At 41.2% G+C, this 18799-nt stretch overlaps 1 protein-coding gene across 1 annotated transcript; it reads left to right on the forward strand.

Annotated features, from left to right (window-relative positions):
- The first annotated feature begins 553 nt into the window (after positions 1–553).
- Positions 554–9837, forward strand: LOC140727884 (toll-like receptor 8). The gene is made up of 2 exons (XM_073045792.1): positions 554–626; positions 4928–9837. The coding sequence occupies exons 1-2, from the start codon at positions 591–593 to the stop codon at positions 8069–8071; spliced, it is 3180 nt and encodes a 1059-aa protein (XP_072901893.1). The 5' UTR covers positions 554–590; the 3' UTR covers positions 8072–9837.
- Positions 9838–18799: the final 8962 nt, after the last annotated feature.

Consider the following 18799-nt stretch of genomic DNA (forward strand, 5'->3'; position numbering starts at 1 on the left):
TTTTCAGGACTTTTCATTGCACCGAGGATGCCTGATATCCTTTGATTGAAGTTAGTCAACAGGAAGGTCAATGCTATTCCCTTTTAGGGGCTTAGCAGCCACAGGTTTGGAGATGAACCATTTGGTTTGAGCTGATTTACCTTCAAATAATGCAGACAATGGAACAGTCATCAGTATGTGGAATGGTTCTTCTATCATCATACTACCAGTGATAATAGGGTTCATGATTTACCTTTGTGCTTCACAGGGAAACACTTTCAAAGTTTCCCACTGTTAAGGTATTTATGTTTGCTTACAGATGATGATCTCCCAGCACATCCATTCGCCACTTAGTTGAATTTCTGCTTTAATTGTGGTTAATATCTGGGCACGGTTATTCTGTCCAGTGTGCCTTTGATAGCTTCTCAGACTAATTTTAGTCATATCTAGTGTTTTGCAATACCTAAGTAAAAGCTATTGGTGCAAATGAAATTTTGTCTTGACGTATGCAGTAGCTTGAGCTGAACTGGTAGTGTTGTTCCTCTTTAATTAGACACACACTTCCCCAATTTTGTCTTTGCAACCACCTACTAAGAAACCATTGCATTTTAATGCTAGAAGAAGCCTCCAACAGATACTCTATAATGGTGAGCAAAATCTTGCCTTTACTGAATTGTTTCTGTTAAGCAGACATGATGAAAGATGGGTGTTTTAACTCTAATTGGTAGCACAAAGGGGCTGTGAAACTTATTTGTCCATTCATAGTACTGGGCTTTCACTTGCTTGGTGTGAAGTTATGGGCTTGTAGACCTTACAATGACTCATTTGGATGTACAGTAGGATTTTATGGGATATTTTGATGCAGGAAATAATTAATGTTGAGCATTTTGGTGAATCAAAAGATCTATATTGTTGTAAATCATAAGAGCCTCTGCATTGAATGTGAATATGTAATAAAATAATTTCAGCAACATTTTACTAATTTCTGGAAGAGGCTTCTTGCTCCAAGAACAATTTATTTATTTATCTCTGTTAGATAAAGTTGAAGGATACATAACTATATCACATTAAAAGGAAGATTTCTGTTGATTGGGAATTATAAGATAGGAAACTAAAAGATAGCCCAGCTGGGTGATAGATATGATTATTGATCACTGAACTATCAATTGGTTTTTCTCATGAGCTCTTACACATGCAGATATCTCTGAATTCAGAAAGGCTAATTGCAAGCAGAATTGTGATCTCTCTAGGAAAATGATCCATGCATGCCTTGCTTCAAACATTATCAACATTAAGAAAGCTGGGTTGTAACAAGTGATAACAGCAAGGACATTTTATGTTGGAACCATGTGATGCATCAGGAAGTTTAATTTCCAGTGCTGCATTTTTAAATGCGGAATTAAAATAGCAAGTTCTCATCATACATGGTTTACTAGTTAAGAATTATACTCCTTCCCTAAAGCAGATAATCTTTGAAAACTATTTCAAAACATCAAGAATTACAACTACTGAGATAACTGGTTTGCTCCCAAAGGGTTGAAATACCGTATATTGCCGAAAACATGTCATGGAGCCACAAAAAGTCAAACTAATTGATTTGTTTAGTTATGTACTATCTTACATTAATTGACTTAGATGTCAAAAAAGAATCAAGCTTCCTGGGTGCGTGGCTGTGTTATGGTGAGTGCTATCACACTCGCGGCCCTTCACAGTGGCTTTGTAGTCCTTTGCAAAGTGAGTCGCAGAAGCTCAGCACTTAAAGCGAGAAAGGCCTTTCTTTCATTGACAGCCTTTGCCGTGAAGCCACTGCATTTCCAGAGTGGGTGCGGCTTGTTATCAATGGGTCAGTTCTTCCCCGGTCCATCAGTCTTCTTCACAGAGGAGTCAACATGCAAATCCTCGGCTGAAGAGATCTCCATCTTGCGGACAGATATGGAGCTCTCTATTCCTCAGTTCTGTCTGGTTTCCTGGGTGCACTGCTGCTACTCAGAACCGTGAAGCTGGGGTAAATTCTTCTGTGTGCCTCAGAGCAAGTGAACCTGGTGAAGTAATTAAATGGAGGAAAATAGCCTCTGTTTTCTTCCTTGAACCTCATGTCAATGGTTATTCACTTTTCTGGAGTCCATGGGCAGTTTCCAGGTAGGTCAAATCCGGCAAGTACCCTTCATCCTTAAGAAACTGAAGTTCCATTAGAAAGGTCTCCCGCTTATCCTGGCCCTTGGCAGAGTTTCTAGGAAAATCATCATACTTCTTAAATAGAGACTTCCCAATTGCAGTGTAACACACTTGGAGCCATTCCCATGCCTTCTCTAGAGCTGCAACAGAGTTACGTACGTGCACTGAGGGTATCCTCCCGATGTCCTCACTGCATTCTTCGCCAAGCCACTTTGCCAGCAGATCCAACACTTCCGTCGCGGTGAGGCAAAGCTCCCTAGTGGCATTGGTGTATGATGACGGCCACGCTCTGTAGTTCTCAGGTTTTCCAACAAGCTGGTAAAGGCTTGTGCTCACTAAACCATGGCAAGCCAGATACTGTGCAGAGTGCTCTGTTGCAGGTGCCAGAATGGTAGAAGCTGCCTTGTTCCGGGAACATACGACCCTTCAGTGCTGAGCTGTGGAGGTGGTGAGATGTCTTAGCATCCATACACTGCTCATTATCGCTGTGGTGGGCCTTTGTGTTGGTATTTTTGGGAAGAGGTATGAAGGTATCATTAAATGTATTGTCAGCCATAGGTGGCTTACTGGCTCTCGTGGGTTGTAGGCCTGCGCCATCAACTGGAAGGAGATTGCCACATAATAAAGCTGCCAGTAGGAAACACTGAAGTCAGGGAAGTGGCAGGAAATGCCGTTGGGCTCTGTGACACGTGAAGCTCAAGCTGTGCTTTCATGTTGTATTCGTCTGTACACTCCGCAATGTCCCTTTCTGACACCACTTTGCTGTCCCTGTCCAATTTCATCGCTCCCTCCAGTTCTTCAGCTGCCTCTAAGGCCTCAGCCTGTGGAATGGCTGCAGCTTGCTTTCAGGTGAAGGGTAAGTGCACTTAGTTCAGCCTCTAAATTTGCCCCTTCTAATTGCAGTTCTGCTTTTTCTATCTTAAGCTTTGCCTCCTTCTCAGCAAATGATGTGCATTCCTTTGCCACCTCTACCCTTGCGTGGGCTCTTGCTGCCACACGAGCTGACCAGGCTGAGGTATGGGAACTCTTAAATGTGGAGATAGAAGCACCTTGCTTCTGTTCCATGATGCAGTTTTTTAGATGTAAGGAGGTTTTTACCTGTAGCTGCAGTTGTTGAAGCACCTGCTGATCTTTACTTTTTCACTGTACTGCCCTTGTTGAGTTATTACAACATCAACTAGACAGCCAGCCAAACTCCATTCAAAAATGACATGAGAATCAGCATAGAGCCTCCTAGCTCCTTGGTTTTATTGCAAACTCAATGATATGACATAGTGAATAAGGAGTAAAACTGGAAAAACAACACAATTCAATGCAATTACCACAGAGTTCCATTGACACTATTAAATATACACACGTAAGTAAGAACTTGGTTAGATTTCCTGCAATTAAGTATTATAAGATTCCAACATGTAAGAACTAAAAGTAAGTAGTATGTGTAGACCATTAGCATCTAGGTTAGTGTCTAATGAACTCAAAATTAATATTTTATTTCAGCAAAATCTTATTGATAACTTTAGATTATCTTCTAAACAATATAACATCAATTTACAAGCAATGCCTCTGCTGGGGAAACAACAGGATGGCCTTAGATAGAAACTTCTTTAAGCTCCAGACATAAACCTCTGGCCTTCTGCCAGTCAATGTGCTTTCCTACGTCTTATTCCCTGACTGTATAGGAAGTGACCTAATATAGATCGAAACTGCTCATTTCAAAATTAAAGTTAAATGTGCTTAATCACATAGAAAAAGAACATAAATCAATCGACTGAAAGGCAGAACAGGTAGAATCTTCTTGTTCCTGGAATTCAAACACATAGGGGCTTTTATCCCATTGTAGGTTACAACAGAAGATCTAGTGGCATTGCCTTGCTGGGATCCTGTAGCAACACCCCCCCCCCCCCCCCAACCACCACTGCTGGCTTCTCCAGCAGTGAAAAACTGTATCACATCATCACACTGCTTGGCGATGGGCAGAGGTTGCTTCTGAGGGCTGGGGCTAGCAGTGCTGCTGTTCCTTGCCAAGATGTGGGGTTCTCCTACTCAGCACAGCTGAGCATGGAAGACACCGGCTCCCATCGTTTCCAACACGGGGAAGATGAGAGACAGCAGGGTCCAAGTGGTGTGTAGCAGATTGGAGTGGCCACTGGCCAAGCAACGGCCTACACTCACCATGTTGGCCAGGGTGTAGCTCGAGTCCCCACATCTAAATATTTAGTGGTCGCACTGGACCACCCTCACAGGTAGTCCCTCACTACCAGCTCAGATGCTCACACCCACACTAATGGCGTGACAAGATCACTCCCTGCATTTCACTGGTGGGCCAGTGCCAGCGAAGGTTCCCAGAACCACAGCATTGTCAGTGAAACACCTCACAGACCTACAATGCAATAATAACTAACACCTGTTAGCACTGATTCCAGGGCTGCTCACACTCCTGGGAATGCTAAGCAAAGTACTGCTGTAATGAGCTTGACATTTGCAAGCCCTGTGTAAATAGGATTTTACTCATTCTAATGTCATTAAGTGGTGACAAAAGCATTCGCTTTTGAACTATATACAAATAAGCAATGATTTATGGAGACTGTTAAAAAAATTGCAGGGTAAACTTCCTGGATTTCTTTTTTTAATGGAGGTTTGCAACTCCATTTTCTCGTGACAAAATTAAGAGTCAAACATGTCTCCTTTCAAAGAAAATTATTACTTTTTAATATAGAACATGACAAGTAACGTTAACTTCCTTTTTTTAAATTCATTTGAAATGCTTCTTTAGGCAAAACGAACTCCAGCTCCAACGCTGACTTTAATGTACTTCCTCCTGCTGCTGAACTTCGTCATAAATCTGCTTGCAGCCAGTTGGATACCCAGAACTCTCCCTTGTAACGTGCAGAACAATGGATCCTCCATTCAATTGGACTGCAGGAATCGCCGCCTTAAAGCTGTCCCTGGAAACATACCTTCAAATACTACCAGTCTAAATCTAGCAGGCAATCAGATAATGAATATTTCCAGGTACTCCTTTTCAAAGCTCCAATATCTAACCAAGCTAGATCTGAGCTATAACTATGATCCCGACAGATCAGAGATGAGAGGCATGATAATTTCAGAGGACAGTTTCTCCTCACTGGTAAAACTGCAAGAATTATACCTGGATGGAAATTACCTCCACCACATCCCAAAGGATTTGCCATCCAGCTTAAAAATCTTAAGTCTCAATGAAAATAAGATTTTAAATATAACGAGTAAAAGCCTACCAAATCTCTTACCAAACATAGAAACACTTCATTTGGCAAGGAACTGTTACCATCGCAACCCCTGCAATGTCAACATCCATGTGGAAGATAAGGTGTTTTCACGTTACACAAAGCTGAAGAGCCTCACTCTTGACTTGAATAATTTGACCTCTGTTCCTGGTTACTTGCCAGGAAGTTTAAGATCACTCCATCTCTCTTTCAACAAGATACAAACCATAAATATCGAGGATTTCAGTCAACTGGCTAAACTGGAGCTCCTTGATTTAAGTGGAAACTGCCCCAGATGTTACAATGCTCCTTACCCTTGTCAACCATGCCCTGGAGGTGTTTCCATTCAGATACATCCTTATGCTTTTCAAAGTCTTGCAAAATTGAAGACATTATTTCTTTCCAGCAATTCTCTAAAAGAATTACAAAGCAGCTGGTTTCAGAACTGTACCAACTTAAAGGGCCTTTACCTTCGCCTTAATTTCCTTGCTTCTGAAATTGCTAATGGTGACTTTTTAAACCACTTGCCTGAACTGGAAGAACTTGATATATCATACAATTATGAAATAATGGCTTATCGAAAAAATATAAATCTTTCACGGAATTTTTCCAAATTAGTGTCCCTGAGGAAATTACATATTGAAGGCTACGTTTTCAAAGAACTTAATCATCAGCATCTGCAACCACTGTACAGCCTGCATAACCTCACCATCCTAAACTTTGGTACAAACTTCATTAAACAGGCAAACTTAACGATTTTTAATGAATTTAGAGCACTACATTTAATATATCTACCAGAAAATAGGATATCACCTCCGTCAGGTGATGAAGATCATTTTTACAGTACGGTTTACAGAGGTAAGCATTTTCCTTACATGGAATCAGATTTTAAAGATTCATATTTACTCTTTGAAAATGATCATCAGGTTTATGAATCACATGATGTTGATGATTATTATTATTATATTGAAAGACCAACAATAAAATGGCGTTGTCAATTTTGCGGAAAAACATTGGATCTGAGTGCAAACAATATTTTCTTCATTAATCCAAAGCAATTTGAAGGCTTTAATGAAGTAAGGTGCTTAAATTTGTCAGAAAATGCGATTGGACAAGCTTTGAATGGGACTGAGTTTATGACCCTGCCAAATTTAAAATATTTAGATCTTTCCTTTAACAAACTTGATCCAGCATATGATAATGCTTTTAAAGAGCTGAAGCATCTTGAAGTATTGGACTTAAGTTACAACAAACACTACTTTGCAGATGAAGGTGTCACACACAAAATGGGCTTTATCAAAAATCTTAAATATTTGAAAGTCTTAAACTTAAGCAGCAATGCCATCTTCACCTTGACAGAATCAGGGTTGAGCAGTGACTCACTGGAGGTTCTAGAATTCAAAAAGAATCATCTGGATATCTTGTGGAAGAAGGAAGACAGGCGTTATAGAGCATTATTTAAAAATCTAATTAATTTAACACATCTGGATTTATCTTACAATAACCTTGAGTCTTTGCCATGTCATATTTTTGAAAACTTACCGTGTAACTTGACATATCTGTCTTTGAGACATAACAAGCTAGATGAGATCGATTGGAAAGAATTGAAATTTTTGAAGAGTTTGCTGACCTTTGATCTCAGTGACAATAAATTAACCACTGCACCCAATGAACTCTACAGCAGCACCAAATCTCTCCAAAAACTTTTACTTGGAGGAAATAGAATCAGTAAGCTTCCTTTAAGTTTTCTTACAACAGCAAATAGATTAAAATATCTTGACTTAAGTTATAACAGAATTACAACTTTCAATCAATCAATTTTCCCTACAAATGAAGAGCTTTTCCTGGAAGTACTGATTTTGATAGGGAATCCATTTCATTGTACTTGTGAACTTGTACCACTTATTGCCTGGATTAATACATGTGAGCTGGATATTCCTCAACTGGCTACTGATGTTACCTGCAATTCACCTGAAGATCATCGGGGGCAGAGTATTATTCTGCTTGATCAACATGCATGTACAATGGATGAAGTTGAAGCTTCATTATGTTTGGCTTCTGCCATTATAATTGTTTCCACTGTAGTGATAATGATTACCCACCATCTGTTTTACTGGGATGTATGGTACTTTTACTATTTCTGCACCTCCCGGTTAAGAGGACATAGCTATCATTCTCTTGCAATGCATAACTGTTTTTATGATGCTTTTATTGCTTACGACACTTCCGATCTGGCTGTGACAGACTGGGTTGTCAATGAACTATTAGTTCAGTTAGAAGACAAAGGAGAAAGGAACTTCTGTTTATGTTTGGAAGAGAGAGACTGGGGCCTAGGCTTAGCTGTTGTCGACAACCTTTCTCACAGCATACAGGGGAGCAAAAAGACTGTGTTTGTGCTCACCAGAAACTACGTCAAGAGGGGAACATTCAAAACAGCCTTTCAAATGGCTCACCAAAGACTATTGGACGAAAGTGAAGATGTGATTGTTCTGATCATGTTAGAGCCCGTTTTAATAAACTCAAAGTACCTGAGACTGCGGAGAAGGTTGTGTAACAGCTCTGTGCTGCAATGGCCAAAAAACCCTAAAAGTGAGAATTTTTTCTGGCAGTGCTTAAGAAACGTAGTAGCAACTGACAATCAGTTGAGATACAATACAATTGCCGAGTTCACTTAACTTCAATTGAATAATTGTATTTTTATCCACAGGCTGAAAATTTGAATGTGTCTGTTTAATTAATTATCTTCAAATAAATCTAGACCATCTTAAGCCCAAGTATGTCTCCCTTCCTTGGCTTACCATAATTCTATATTTCTCAGAAGGGATTCATTTAATTAGGCACTGTTAGCTTAATTAGTCTGTGTTCTTTGTTCATTTTTTTCTTGGTTATAAACAGTAAAACTATCCCCTCTGACTATACCCTTCAGACCCTTCCACCTTCACCTCACATTCACTCTTCTGCCCTCAAAATTAGGTCACCCTACTGTCAATCTCCAGCTGATCTTTCACTGTTGTTTATTGCACTCCCATCCACCTTCCAACAGCATGAAACCTTTCAGCCTACCATCTATACTCCCTCAGTTTCTTCCACTGTTAAACTCGATTCTCTTTTGGTGTGGCAATGCAAAATCCACCTTTCCTTTATTTCCCTCTCAATCCATCTATCCTTCAAAATGACAGCCACAACTTCCCTCCTCAAATTGCATTCTCAAGCTTTTCGTTTCTACAAATACATCCCTGACCTTATAAAGTTCTGGGGTGCACAGTTGTGAAGTTCTGGAATGCATGGTTGCTTTGCAATTGCACTCACATCCATTTGAGGCCTACCAGTCTTCTTCCTCACACAGACGACAAAAACTGCAGTGATCAGTGACACTAATAAGTTCTTGTGTAACGACGCTTCAGTTCCTCCTTGGCCTCCCTACTGTTTATGCACCAACTATTCCATGAACAAAGATTCCCTTTAGTATTTCTCCACCTTTTCTTAAAGGTACCGTTGAGCGGAGTCGATTTTTGCCCGAATGTCTGTGAAGTCTGTTGCTCCCCATTTGCAATCAATCCACGATTGACATCTCTTGTTAACTACTTAACCAGCACAACAGCCCAGATAGGACATGATTCTCTCTAACTTAACAAAAGCAATCATATTTATTGCTGACGAAGATGTGGGATTTTTAGTGCTGCTCTCATGAGCCTCACAGCTATTAGGCCAGATTGATGTTTGAAATATTGCAAGTCTGTTGGCTACTGCACACAATGTTCTCTGCAATATTCAATCAATCATTCTGACCGTTTTCTTCAATCACTTGGAATATGCTCACTCTTCTCCCCCAGCCACAAAAGTTAAAATTCTACCTTTAATAACCATGCAAATATACGTATGCCTTTGTTTTCTTTTCTTCCTTCACCCTCCATACATTGCATGGTTCTTATAGCAACAGAATTACCCTACTGCTTTCAATAGCTAGCAGCTGAGGAAATCAGATTACAATCAAGTCTTGACTGCACTGTTTCAGTTATGTACATACAATTATGAACCTTTAACTTTTACACATGTCATGAGTTCATTCACTCACAAAGGTGTGTAGGTATGTTTGGAATCAACTGGCCATTTCCCTTTCCACTCTTTGTATACTTCACACAATTTCAAGGTTGTATAGTGTATACACACTTTGATAATAAATGTACTTTGAATTTTCTATTTGCATGGTGCTTTACGAGAAGGTAACAAACATGTTATTGGCGGCCTGAATGCATGAAGGATAATGGGAAATTAACCTTCCCAACTCATTCCGATTTGACCTACTAATTGCTAAGGGTGATGGGAGGCCATATTACTCCCATCTTGATTACTTAACATATCTAAACAGGTACGGTTTATAAACATAGTTCACATTTTAATTACCTGAAGATATATACTGTTCTAGTAATAAATGCATACATTTTGTAGTTCTGTTTATCTCATGCCGCCTCAATAAACTACTTTTACCTTACTCACTGTGTCTAATGTCCCATTTCATTTCTGTGTCTGGAAAATCTTGTGGATGAAACTCAGGGATGGTGAGAAAGTTTTCTTCCAGAAGTAGAAGAAATTCATTTATTTTCACAAGAGAGTGAGCCTATTTGCACAACCATTAGAATAGAATGGTATAAATTTTATATAATGTCAGTAACTGATGGGACCACATGGAAAGCAGTCTTTAAAATAATTCTTCTCTCTGAATGGTTGCAGGAGAAAGAAGTGCTGGGATCACTTTCAGAAAATTCTGGGGATATTTACTAGGTCAGACAGTACCTGTGGAGGGAGAAACAAAGTTGATGTTCCAGATTACCAAAACTGGGTGAAGTGAGGTAATAGTGACGTTTTAAGTTGCAGAGGGGGAGTGGAGAAGCAGCAAATACAAAGGAAATATCAGGTAGAAAAAGTGCATGAAACAGATTGGTGTCAAGAGGAAGGGTGCTGAAGACCTGTTAGTGGAACCGATCTTCCTGGCAGAAGTGGAAGTGGAGAGAACAAAAGGGAGAAAAGCAAAAATAAACCATGCTAGAAACTTAGAATACAGTAGTTTGTGAAAATCCAAAATGAAGAAGAATTCTGGAAAGGCCAAATGGATCTACGATATCTGGGAGATAGTAAAACTGAGTTACATCAAAACTGGCCACTGATTGAAAAGCAAAAACTAAAAATAAAAAAAGCACAGAAGCTGGAAACTTGAAACAAAAAGAAAAAAATGTTAGAAACATTCAGCAGGCCAGACAGCATCCATGGAGAGTGAAACAGATCCAGTGTCCCAGGACGACAACCTAAAAGTCATGCTCTTCAAATGCCAAACCTCACATCAATCTCTGTTCTTCAACAGGAGAGATTCTAAAGAAGCTGGACATCTTGCACAACACATACAATATACAATGGAACTCAGCAGGTCAGGCAGCATCTATGGAGGGAAATGAACACTTAACTTTGAGGGCCGAGACCCTTCATCAAAACAGGAGTACCCTCCTTCCCCTCCCCCCACTTTCTCATTATGGAGTCTGCCCCCATCCTTTCCAGTCCTGATAAAGGATCTCACCCTGAAACATCAACTGCTCATTTTTCTCCATAAATGCTGCCTGACCTTCTGTGTTCCTCCTGCATTTTGTGTGTGATTTTCAATTTTTGTTCTAGAATTGGTCATTTCTAACACAAAAAAACAGATTGGTCTTTCGGAACCATTGACCTCTTGAGGACCTTCTGAGGGAATTCTAGATAGTTGTTTCTTGAGATTATATTGGGGTTGTTGGAGGAAAGCAGCATCCATCATCAGGGACCCCCACCGCCAAGGTTATGCTCTCCTCTCACTGCCGTTATTAGGAGGAAGTTACAGGAGCCTCAGGACTCTCACCACCAGGTTCAGGAACAGTTATCATCCCTCAACTATCAGGCTCTTGAACCAGTGGAGGTAACTTCTCTCAACTTCACTTGTCTCATCACAGAACTATCCCACAACCTATGGACTCACTGTCAAGGACTCTTCATCTTATCTTCTCGATATGACTTGTTTATTTACTTATTATTATTATTATTCCTTTTTTGTATTTGCACAGTTTGTTGATTTTTGCACACTGGTCATTTGCCTGCCCTGTTGCGTATGGATATTTAAATTGATTCTACTATGCCCACAAGAAATTGAATCTCAGGGTTGCATATGGTGACAATAAGTATCTTAACAATAAATTTACTTTGAACTTTGAGTATAAAAACTCCCCCAAAAACCCAGAAAGGTCAGAGTGGGAACTGGATAGAAAAATATAGTGATAGGAACTATCACTTGTGTTTGCGTGATAGGAACTAGAAGGTTCTAAAAACTGAAGATTTTGCATGACTTCATTTTCTTGTAATGTTTTAATAATTAAAAAAATCATTTACTCATGTGCTTTTGAACGTTTTATGAGATACATTCCCAGAAAAATTTAAAAAGGGGTTCCTCAGTGGCATTTGCTCCCTCAGTCCCACTCTAAGTAAGATGCAGCATAGCTAAAGGTTCAAGAGTTTAAATTGAGTACAACCTTGTGAGAAGTAAGCACATGTAGAGAGAAGAGGTCCAGATAAGGTGGTAGCATTAAGCTGGATGTACATGACATTTATTTGATGGGGTGGGACTACATGATCCAGAGACAGAGACTCTTAAATATCAGATCTAGGTGACTGACACCTTGTCAGTAATAGTTGTACTACATTCCTCTTCTGGCAATGGGGCTCCCCTTTGTAAAATATCATTGCACAATGCAAGCAGAAAATATCCTCTGCCCGATTGATTTTCTGACCTGAAGCATTTGAAGCTACTTGTGTTGATCTTCAAAAATGATGGGTTTCAACATATAATTCCTCAGCTGAAAACTGGATAAAATGTACGAGCATAATCTCTGAAGGCTGTGAAGAATAGGCTTTTAAAGTTCAAAGTTCAAACTAAATTTATTATCAAAGTACATACAGTAAATGCCACCATATACAATCCTATGATTCAGTTTTCTTTTGGCATACACAGTAAATCCAAGAAACATAATAAAATCAATGAAACACCACACCCAACAGGATGGATAAACAATCAATGTGCAAAAGACAACAAACTGGGCAAATACAAAAGAAAAAAATAATAATAAATAAGCAATAACTATCGAGATTATGAGATGAAGAGTCCTTGAAAGTCATTCTGTAGGCTGTGGGAACAGTTCAGTGATGGGGCGAGTAAAATTGAGTGGTTATCCCCACTTGTTCAAGGGCCTTATAGATGGGGGGGAATTAACTGTTCCTGAACCTGGTGGTGTGGGTACTGAGGCTCCTGTACCTCCTTCCTGATGGCAGTAGTGAGAAGAGAGCATGACCTGGGTGGTGGGGGTTCTTGATGATCGATGCTACTTTCCTGCGACAGCGCTCCATTTAGATGGGCTCAATTGTGGGGAAGGCTTTACCTGGGATGGACTAGGCCAGATCCACTAGTGTTTGTTGGATTTTCCATTCAAGGGAATTGGTGTGTTCATACCTGGGCCGTGATGTAGCCAGTCAAAATATTCTCCACCACGCATCTATAGATGTTTGTCAAAGTTTTAGATGTCATGCCAAATCTTCATAAACCTGTAAGGATGTAGAGTTTAAAGTTGCTGACCCTCTCCAACACTGATCCCCTGTTAATGACTGGCTCATGGACCTCCAGTTCCCTTCACCTGAGGACAATAATCAGCTCCTTGCTCTTGCTGACATTGAATCAGAGGTTGTTGTTGCACCACTCAGCCAGATTTTCAGCCTCTCTCCTATCTGCTGGTTCATCACTACTCTTGATTCAGCCAGAGACAGTGGTGTTGTTAACAAACTTAAATATGGCATTGGAGCTGTGCTTAGCCTCACAGTTGTAAGTATAAAATGAGTAGAGCAAGGGGCTAAGCACACAGCCTTGTGGTGCATCCGTGCTAATGGAAATTGTTGCCAATTTGAACTGACTGGGGTCTGCAAATGAGGAAATCAAGGATCCAATTGCACAAAGAAATATTGAGGTTAAGTTCTTGAAGCTCATTAATTAGTTTTGAGTAGATGGTAATATTGAACGCTGAGCTGTAGTCAATAAAGAGCATCCTGACGTCTGCGGCCTTGTTGTCCAGATGTTCCAGGGTTGAGTGAAAAGCTAATGAAATGATATCTGTCGTGGACCTGTTGTGCTGAAAGGCAAATTGGAGTGGATCCAAGCCACTTCTCAAGCAAGTGTCGATATGTTTCATCACCAACATCTCAAAGCACTTCAACACAGTGCTACTGGACAATAGTCAGTGAGGTAGATTCTTCTTAGGCACCAGGATAAGTGAAACCTGCCAGCCGATCAGCACAGGTATTTTTGTACCCGGCCAGGTATCCCATCCAGGTCAGATGCTTTCCATGGGTTGACCCTCCTGAAAAATACATTGGTCTCAGAGACTGAAATCACTGGTTATCAGGGGCTATGGGAATCATTGAAGGTTCCTTTAAACCCAAGGAGCCAAAGATGGCTGTGTCTTTATAGGTGTACTGTGGAGTTCCTTAAAGTAAAGTCATTGTCACAGCTGCTGAAGTAAGTGAGCATTTAACTTGAATAATGACATGTTTGGAAATTTTTTAAAAAAGCAGACTGGGAGAATAGGATCCTTTCTCAGTGATATGTTTGACCTTTAATGATAGCTGCTTGGATACATTCAATTGCTTTCTTGATCTTGGGGTATCGTACTGTTTGGTAAATTGAAATTTGCTTTGCATTTGACAGCAGCGTTCCCTGAAGCAATAGACAAATTTTAACAACTTGCTTGGTGTATGTATCAACATTCTGAGTTACTCCAAAACATCTCTCATGATACAAAGCTCAAAAATGGTGGTGGTTTCAACAGCAACCTAGCAAGCGTTTTTTTTGGTTTATTCAGGATTATGGCCAGAGGTGAATATGTCCACCTCCAAAAGCATCTCCTCACTAAGAACATGTCTGCTAGGAGCAGGAAGGAAATGATCTTCCAAGGACAATCATTGGAATAATCAAATACTACTACACAGGATATGGCTCTTCAGCCCTCAGCTCCATACTAGCCTAAACAGAATTCAAATTATTCCTAATTCCCAGGTCCAGGTCCATCTCCTTGCAGGTTATTGCTTTTTGTGCTTTATAACTGTGGGTGAGGGTTCTCCCATTATCAGTGATTCAAGGCATATCTGAAATAAAAGGAATGTGTAAGAACTTCCTAGCAGGTCAAACTCATTTTGCGTGTTAGTGCAAAATGAACAACAATGAATCAATACTCTGGTTTAAAACCCACCTAATTTATTTTCTCGGTTGAGATTGGTATACAGGGTATTAAATGGACAGCTCCTTTTCTACAGAGTGTCTAGTGCCACTGAGCAAGTAAATGACAATAGACAATAGGTGCAGAAGTAGACCATTCGGCCCTTCGAGCCTGCACCGCCATTTTGAGATCATGGCTGATCAATTACTATCAATACCCGGTTCCTGCCTTGTCCCCATATCCCTTGATTCCCCTATCCATAAGATACCTATCTAGCTCCTTCTTGAAAGCATCCAGAGAATTGGCCTCCACTACCTTCCGAGGCAGTGCATTCCAGACACCCACAACTCTCTGGGAGAAGAAGTTTTTCCATAACTCTGTCCTAAATGACCTACCCCTTATTCTCAAACCATGCCCTCTGGTACTGGACTCTCCCAGCATCTGGAACATATTTCCTGCCTCTATCTTGTCCAATCCCTTAATAATCTTATATTTCAATCAGATGCCCTCTCAATCTCCTTAATTCCAGCATGTACAAGCCCTGTCTCTCTAACCTCTCTGCGTAAGACAGTCCAGACATCCCAGGAATTAACCTCATGAATCTACGCTGCACTTCCTCTACAGCCAGGATGTCCTTCCTTAACCCTGGAGACCAAAACTGTACACAATACTCCAGGTGTGGTCTCACCAGGGCTCTGTACAAATGCAAGAGGATTTCCTTGCTCTTGTACTCAATTCCCTTTGTAATAAAGGCCAACATTCCATTAGCCTCCTTCACTGCCTGCTGCACTTGCTCATTCATCTTCAGTGACTGATGAACAATAGTTAAGAACAATGTTGGGCCCTTGAAGAATGAATTGGGTGAAATTATTATGGGAAACAGAGAAATGGCAGAAGAATTTAATGAGTACTTTAGATCTGTTTTCACTAAGGAAGACACAAGCAATCTCCCAGATGTATGGATGGGCCAAGGACATAGGGTAACAGAGGAAATGAAACAGATTGACATTCGGAAGGAAATGGTGATGAGAAAACTGATGGGACTGAAGGCTGACAAATCCCCAGGTCCAGATGGTCTGCACCCTAGGGTACTAAAGGAGGTGGCCCTGGAAATTGCAGATGCATTGGTAATCATTTTCCAATGTTCCTTAGATTCAGGATCAGTTCCTGAGGATTGGAGAATGGCTAATGTTATCCCACTTTTTAAAAAAGGAGGGAGGGAGAAAACAGAGAACTATCGACCTGTCAGCCTGACATCGGTGGTGGGAAAGATGCTAGAGTCCATTATTAAGGTTGAAAAGTGGCATATTTAGATAGCAGTGATAGGATTGGGCCGAGCCAGCATGGATTTACCAAGGGCAAATCATGCTTGACTAATCTGTTGGAGTTTTTCGAGGATGTAACCAGGAAGTTAGACGGGGGAGATCCAGTGGATGTAGTGTACCTCGATTTTCAGAAGGCATTTGATAAGGTCCCACATAGAAGATTGGTGGGTAAAATCAAAGCTCAGGGCATCGGGGGGAAGGCATTGACATGGATAGAAAACTGGTTGGCAGATAGAAAGCAAAGGGTAGCGGTGAATGGGTGTTTCTCGGAATGGCAGGTGGTGACTAGTGGGGTGCCACAGGGCTCGGTATTGGGACCACAGCTGTTTACCATTTACGTTAACGATTTGGATGAAGGCATAGAAAATAACATCAGCAAATTTGCTGATGATACTAAGCCGGGTGGCAGTGTGACATGTGATGAGGATGTTAGGAGAATTCAGGGTGACTTGGATAGGCTGGGTGAGTGGGCAGATACTTGGCAGATGGCGTTTAATGTGAATAAGTGTGAGGTTATCCACTTTGGGAGTAAGAACAGGAAGACAGATTATTATCTGAACAGCGTAGAGTTGAGTATGGGAGAAATACAAAGAGATCTCGGAGTCCTTGTTCATCAGTCACTGAAGTTCATCAGTGACTTCACCCTTACTCCACTGCTTCCATTATCAGGAGCACTGTGATCAGAGAAACCCAGAAGAGACTTTAAAAATCTTCTGTGCGTTGAGCTGTTGTGTCCTCTCACACAGAATGCCAATAATAAGCTGTCCCTCTCAGTAGTGACCAGCAGATGGCACCATCTCCCTCCTCCCCTCTCTGTAATGGCTCTCCTTAACATACCCACAACACCTCAACCAAAATGCCTCACAAATTCCATCTTGTCCAGTGTAATTTTCAGCTGAGTCGGCTTCCACCACGTTTCAGGCTTCTGACTTGCAATGTAAAATATATCCCCTCTGATGCACCATCAATAACTCTCTGAGACGTGAGGCAAGATATCGGCTTTTATTGACTGGAAGAAAGAACAAGCAGCAATTGACCACCATGCTACATCCTGGAGACTGAGGGCAGGGCTCAGGCCCCAATCGCCTTCATACCGGGGTCTGTGGGAGGAGCCACGGTCAGTGGGAGGAGCCGCAGGAGCAGTCAGCAGGGGGGGCGTGTCCAGACAGGTATATGTAGTTCACCACACCCTCATTCCCCAAGATTTTATTCCATTTAACTCAAATCTGTATCCCTCTGGTTCAGATCTCCCCTGCTAGTGGAATGCCTCCTCCTCAGCTATTCTCAGTTCAACACCCCTCATCCCCGAACACTCTCTCCTTCAAGAATAGTCCCAGCTGATGACGCCTCTGAATCCAGACACATACTAACTAATCAAGAACAAACAGAGGTCTCAAAACAAAAGAGCAAGCCTTCAATGGTGTAGCTGTTAGATAATCAGGAATAATGGAATTGTCAGAATCAGGTTTATTATCACCGGCATGTGACGTGAAAATTGTTAACTTAGCAGCAGCAGTTCAATGCAATACATAATTGAGCAGAGAGAGAAAAAAATAATAGATAAAATAAAACCTAATAATAAATAAACAAGTAAATCAATTATGTATATTGAATAGATCATTAAAAAATGTGCAAAAGCAGAAATACTGTACATTTTTAAAAGTGAGGTAGGTGTCCAAAGCTTCAATGTCCATTCAGGAATTGGATGGCAGAGGGGAAGAAGCTGTTCCTGAATTGCTGAGTGTGTGCCTTCAAGCTTCTGTACCTCCTACCCGGTGGTAACAGTGAGAAAAGGGCTTGCCCTGGGTGCTGGAGGCCCTTAATAATGGATGCTGCCTTTCTGAGGCACCACTCCCTAGAGATGTCCTAGGTACTTTGTAGGCTAGTGCCCAAGATGGAGCTGACTACATATATAAAACATTAATTCAAATGAGAATTGGTATTTAGTTCTTAATGCAAATGGCAAGCAGTTTGAAGTTAAAAGGACATCTTTATAAACAGTGTTATGATACCAGCCCCCTCCCGGGATTTGACACCAAAAAGGGGGAGGTCAGTCAATCGGGATTGTAAGTCAAAAAAAAAAATAATTTGGATCTGGTACGCAGGTAGCCAGACAGAAAAACCAGCAAAGATGGACGTGTGTGAATTTATGAAAAACGCGACTGTGGCGGCGCTAGAGGTGAGCACCAAATCAGACTTGTTAAATTTGGTGAAGGGGTTAGAGGTGGAAAACGAGCAGGATCAAGCTGAGAAGCAAAGACAGCATGAAATTCGGATCAGAGAGTTAGCAGCAGCCGAGAGAGCGGCAGCGGGGAGAGAAAGAGAGAGGGAGGAGCTAAGGAGAGAGCGGTTTAATGTTAGTCGGGAGCTGAGAGTAGTGCCTCCGTTCGAAGAGACGGATGTTGATAGTTATTTCTTGCTTTTTGAAAAGGTGGCAGTGAACCAGAAGTGGCCACAAGAGCAGTGGGTCGCGTTGTTACAAAGTGTGTTAGCAGGAGGGAGGATTTGGGCAGCCATGATGCCGACCCGCCGACCGGCGAGTACGGTGGCCCCGCCCCTAGAGTCCCAAAGCTATCGCGCATGCGCGGTCACACGCAGCCTGTCCAGAAAAGCAGTGAGCAGTTTAAATCGGGCCAGCAGTAATCTGGCCAAGATGTTTTTACCGACCCTGTACCATGAGGGTTCCGAGGGTGGTAAAACAGAAAGCAGTATAGTAAAAGGGGGTAAGGGAGAGGAAATAGCCCTGCCCTTAGTGAAGAGAAAGGTCCTAGAGGTAGGAACTAAAGTTGAGAAACGGATAAAGTTG

This window comes from Hemitrygon akajei, chromosome 5 (genome assembly GCF_048418815.1).
Source record: "Hemitrygon akajei chromosome 5, sHemAka1.3, whole genome shotgun sequence".
Lineage (NCBI taxonomy): Eukaryota > Metazoa > Chordata > Chondrichthyes > Myliobatiformes > Dasyatidae > Hemitrygon > Hemitrygon akajei.

Coding starts and splice junctions, on each gene's coding strand:
- LOC140727884 (XM_073045792.1), top strand. CDS start 591: ATGCTAGAAGAAGCCTCCAACAGATACTCTATAATG. Junction 627..4,927: donor CCAACAGATACTCTATAATG/GTGAGCAAAATC, acceptor ATGCTTCTTTAG/GCAAAACGAACTCCAGCTCC.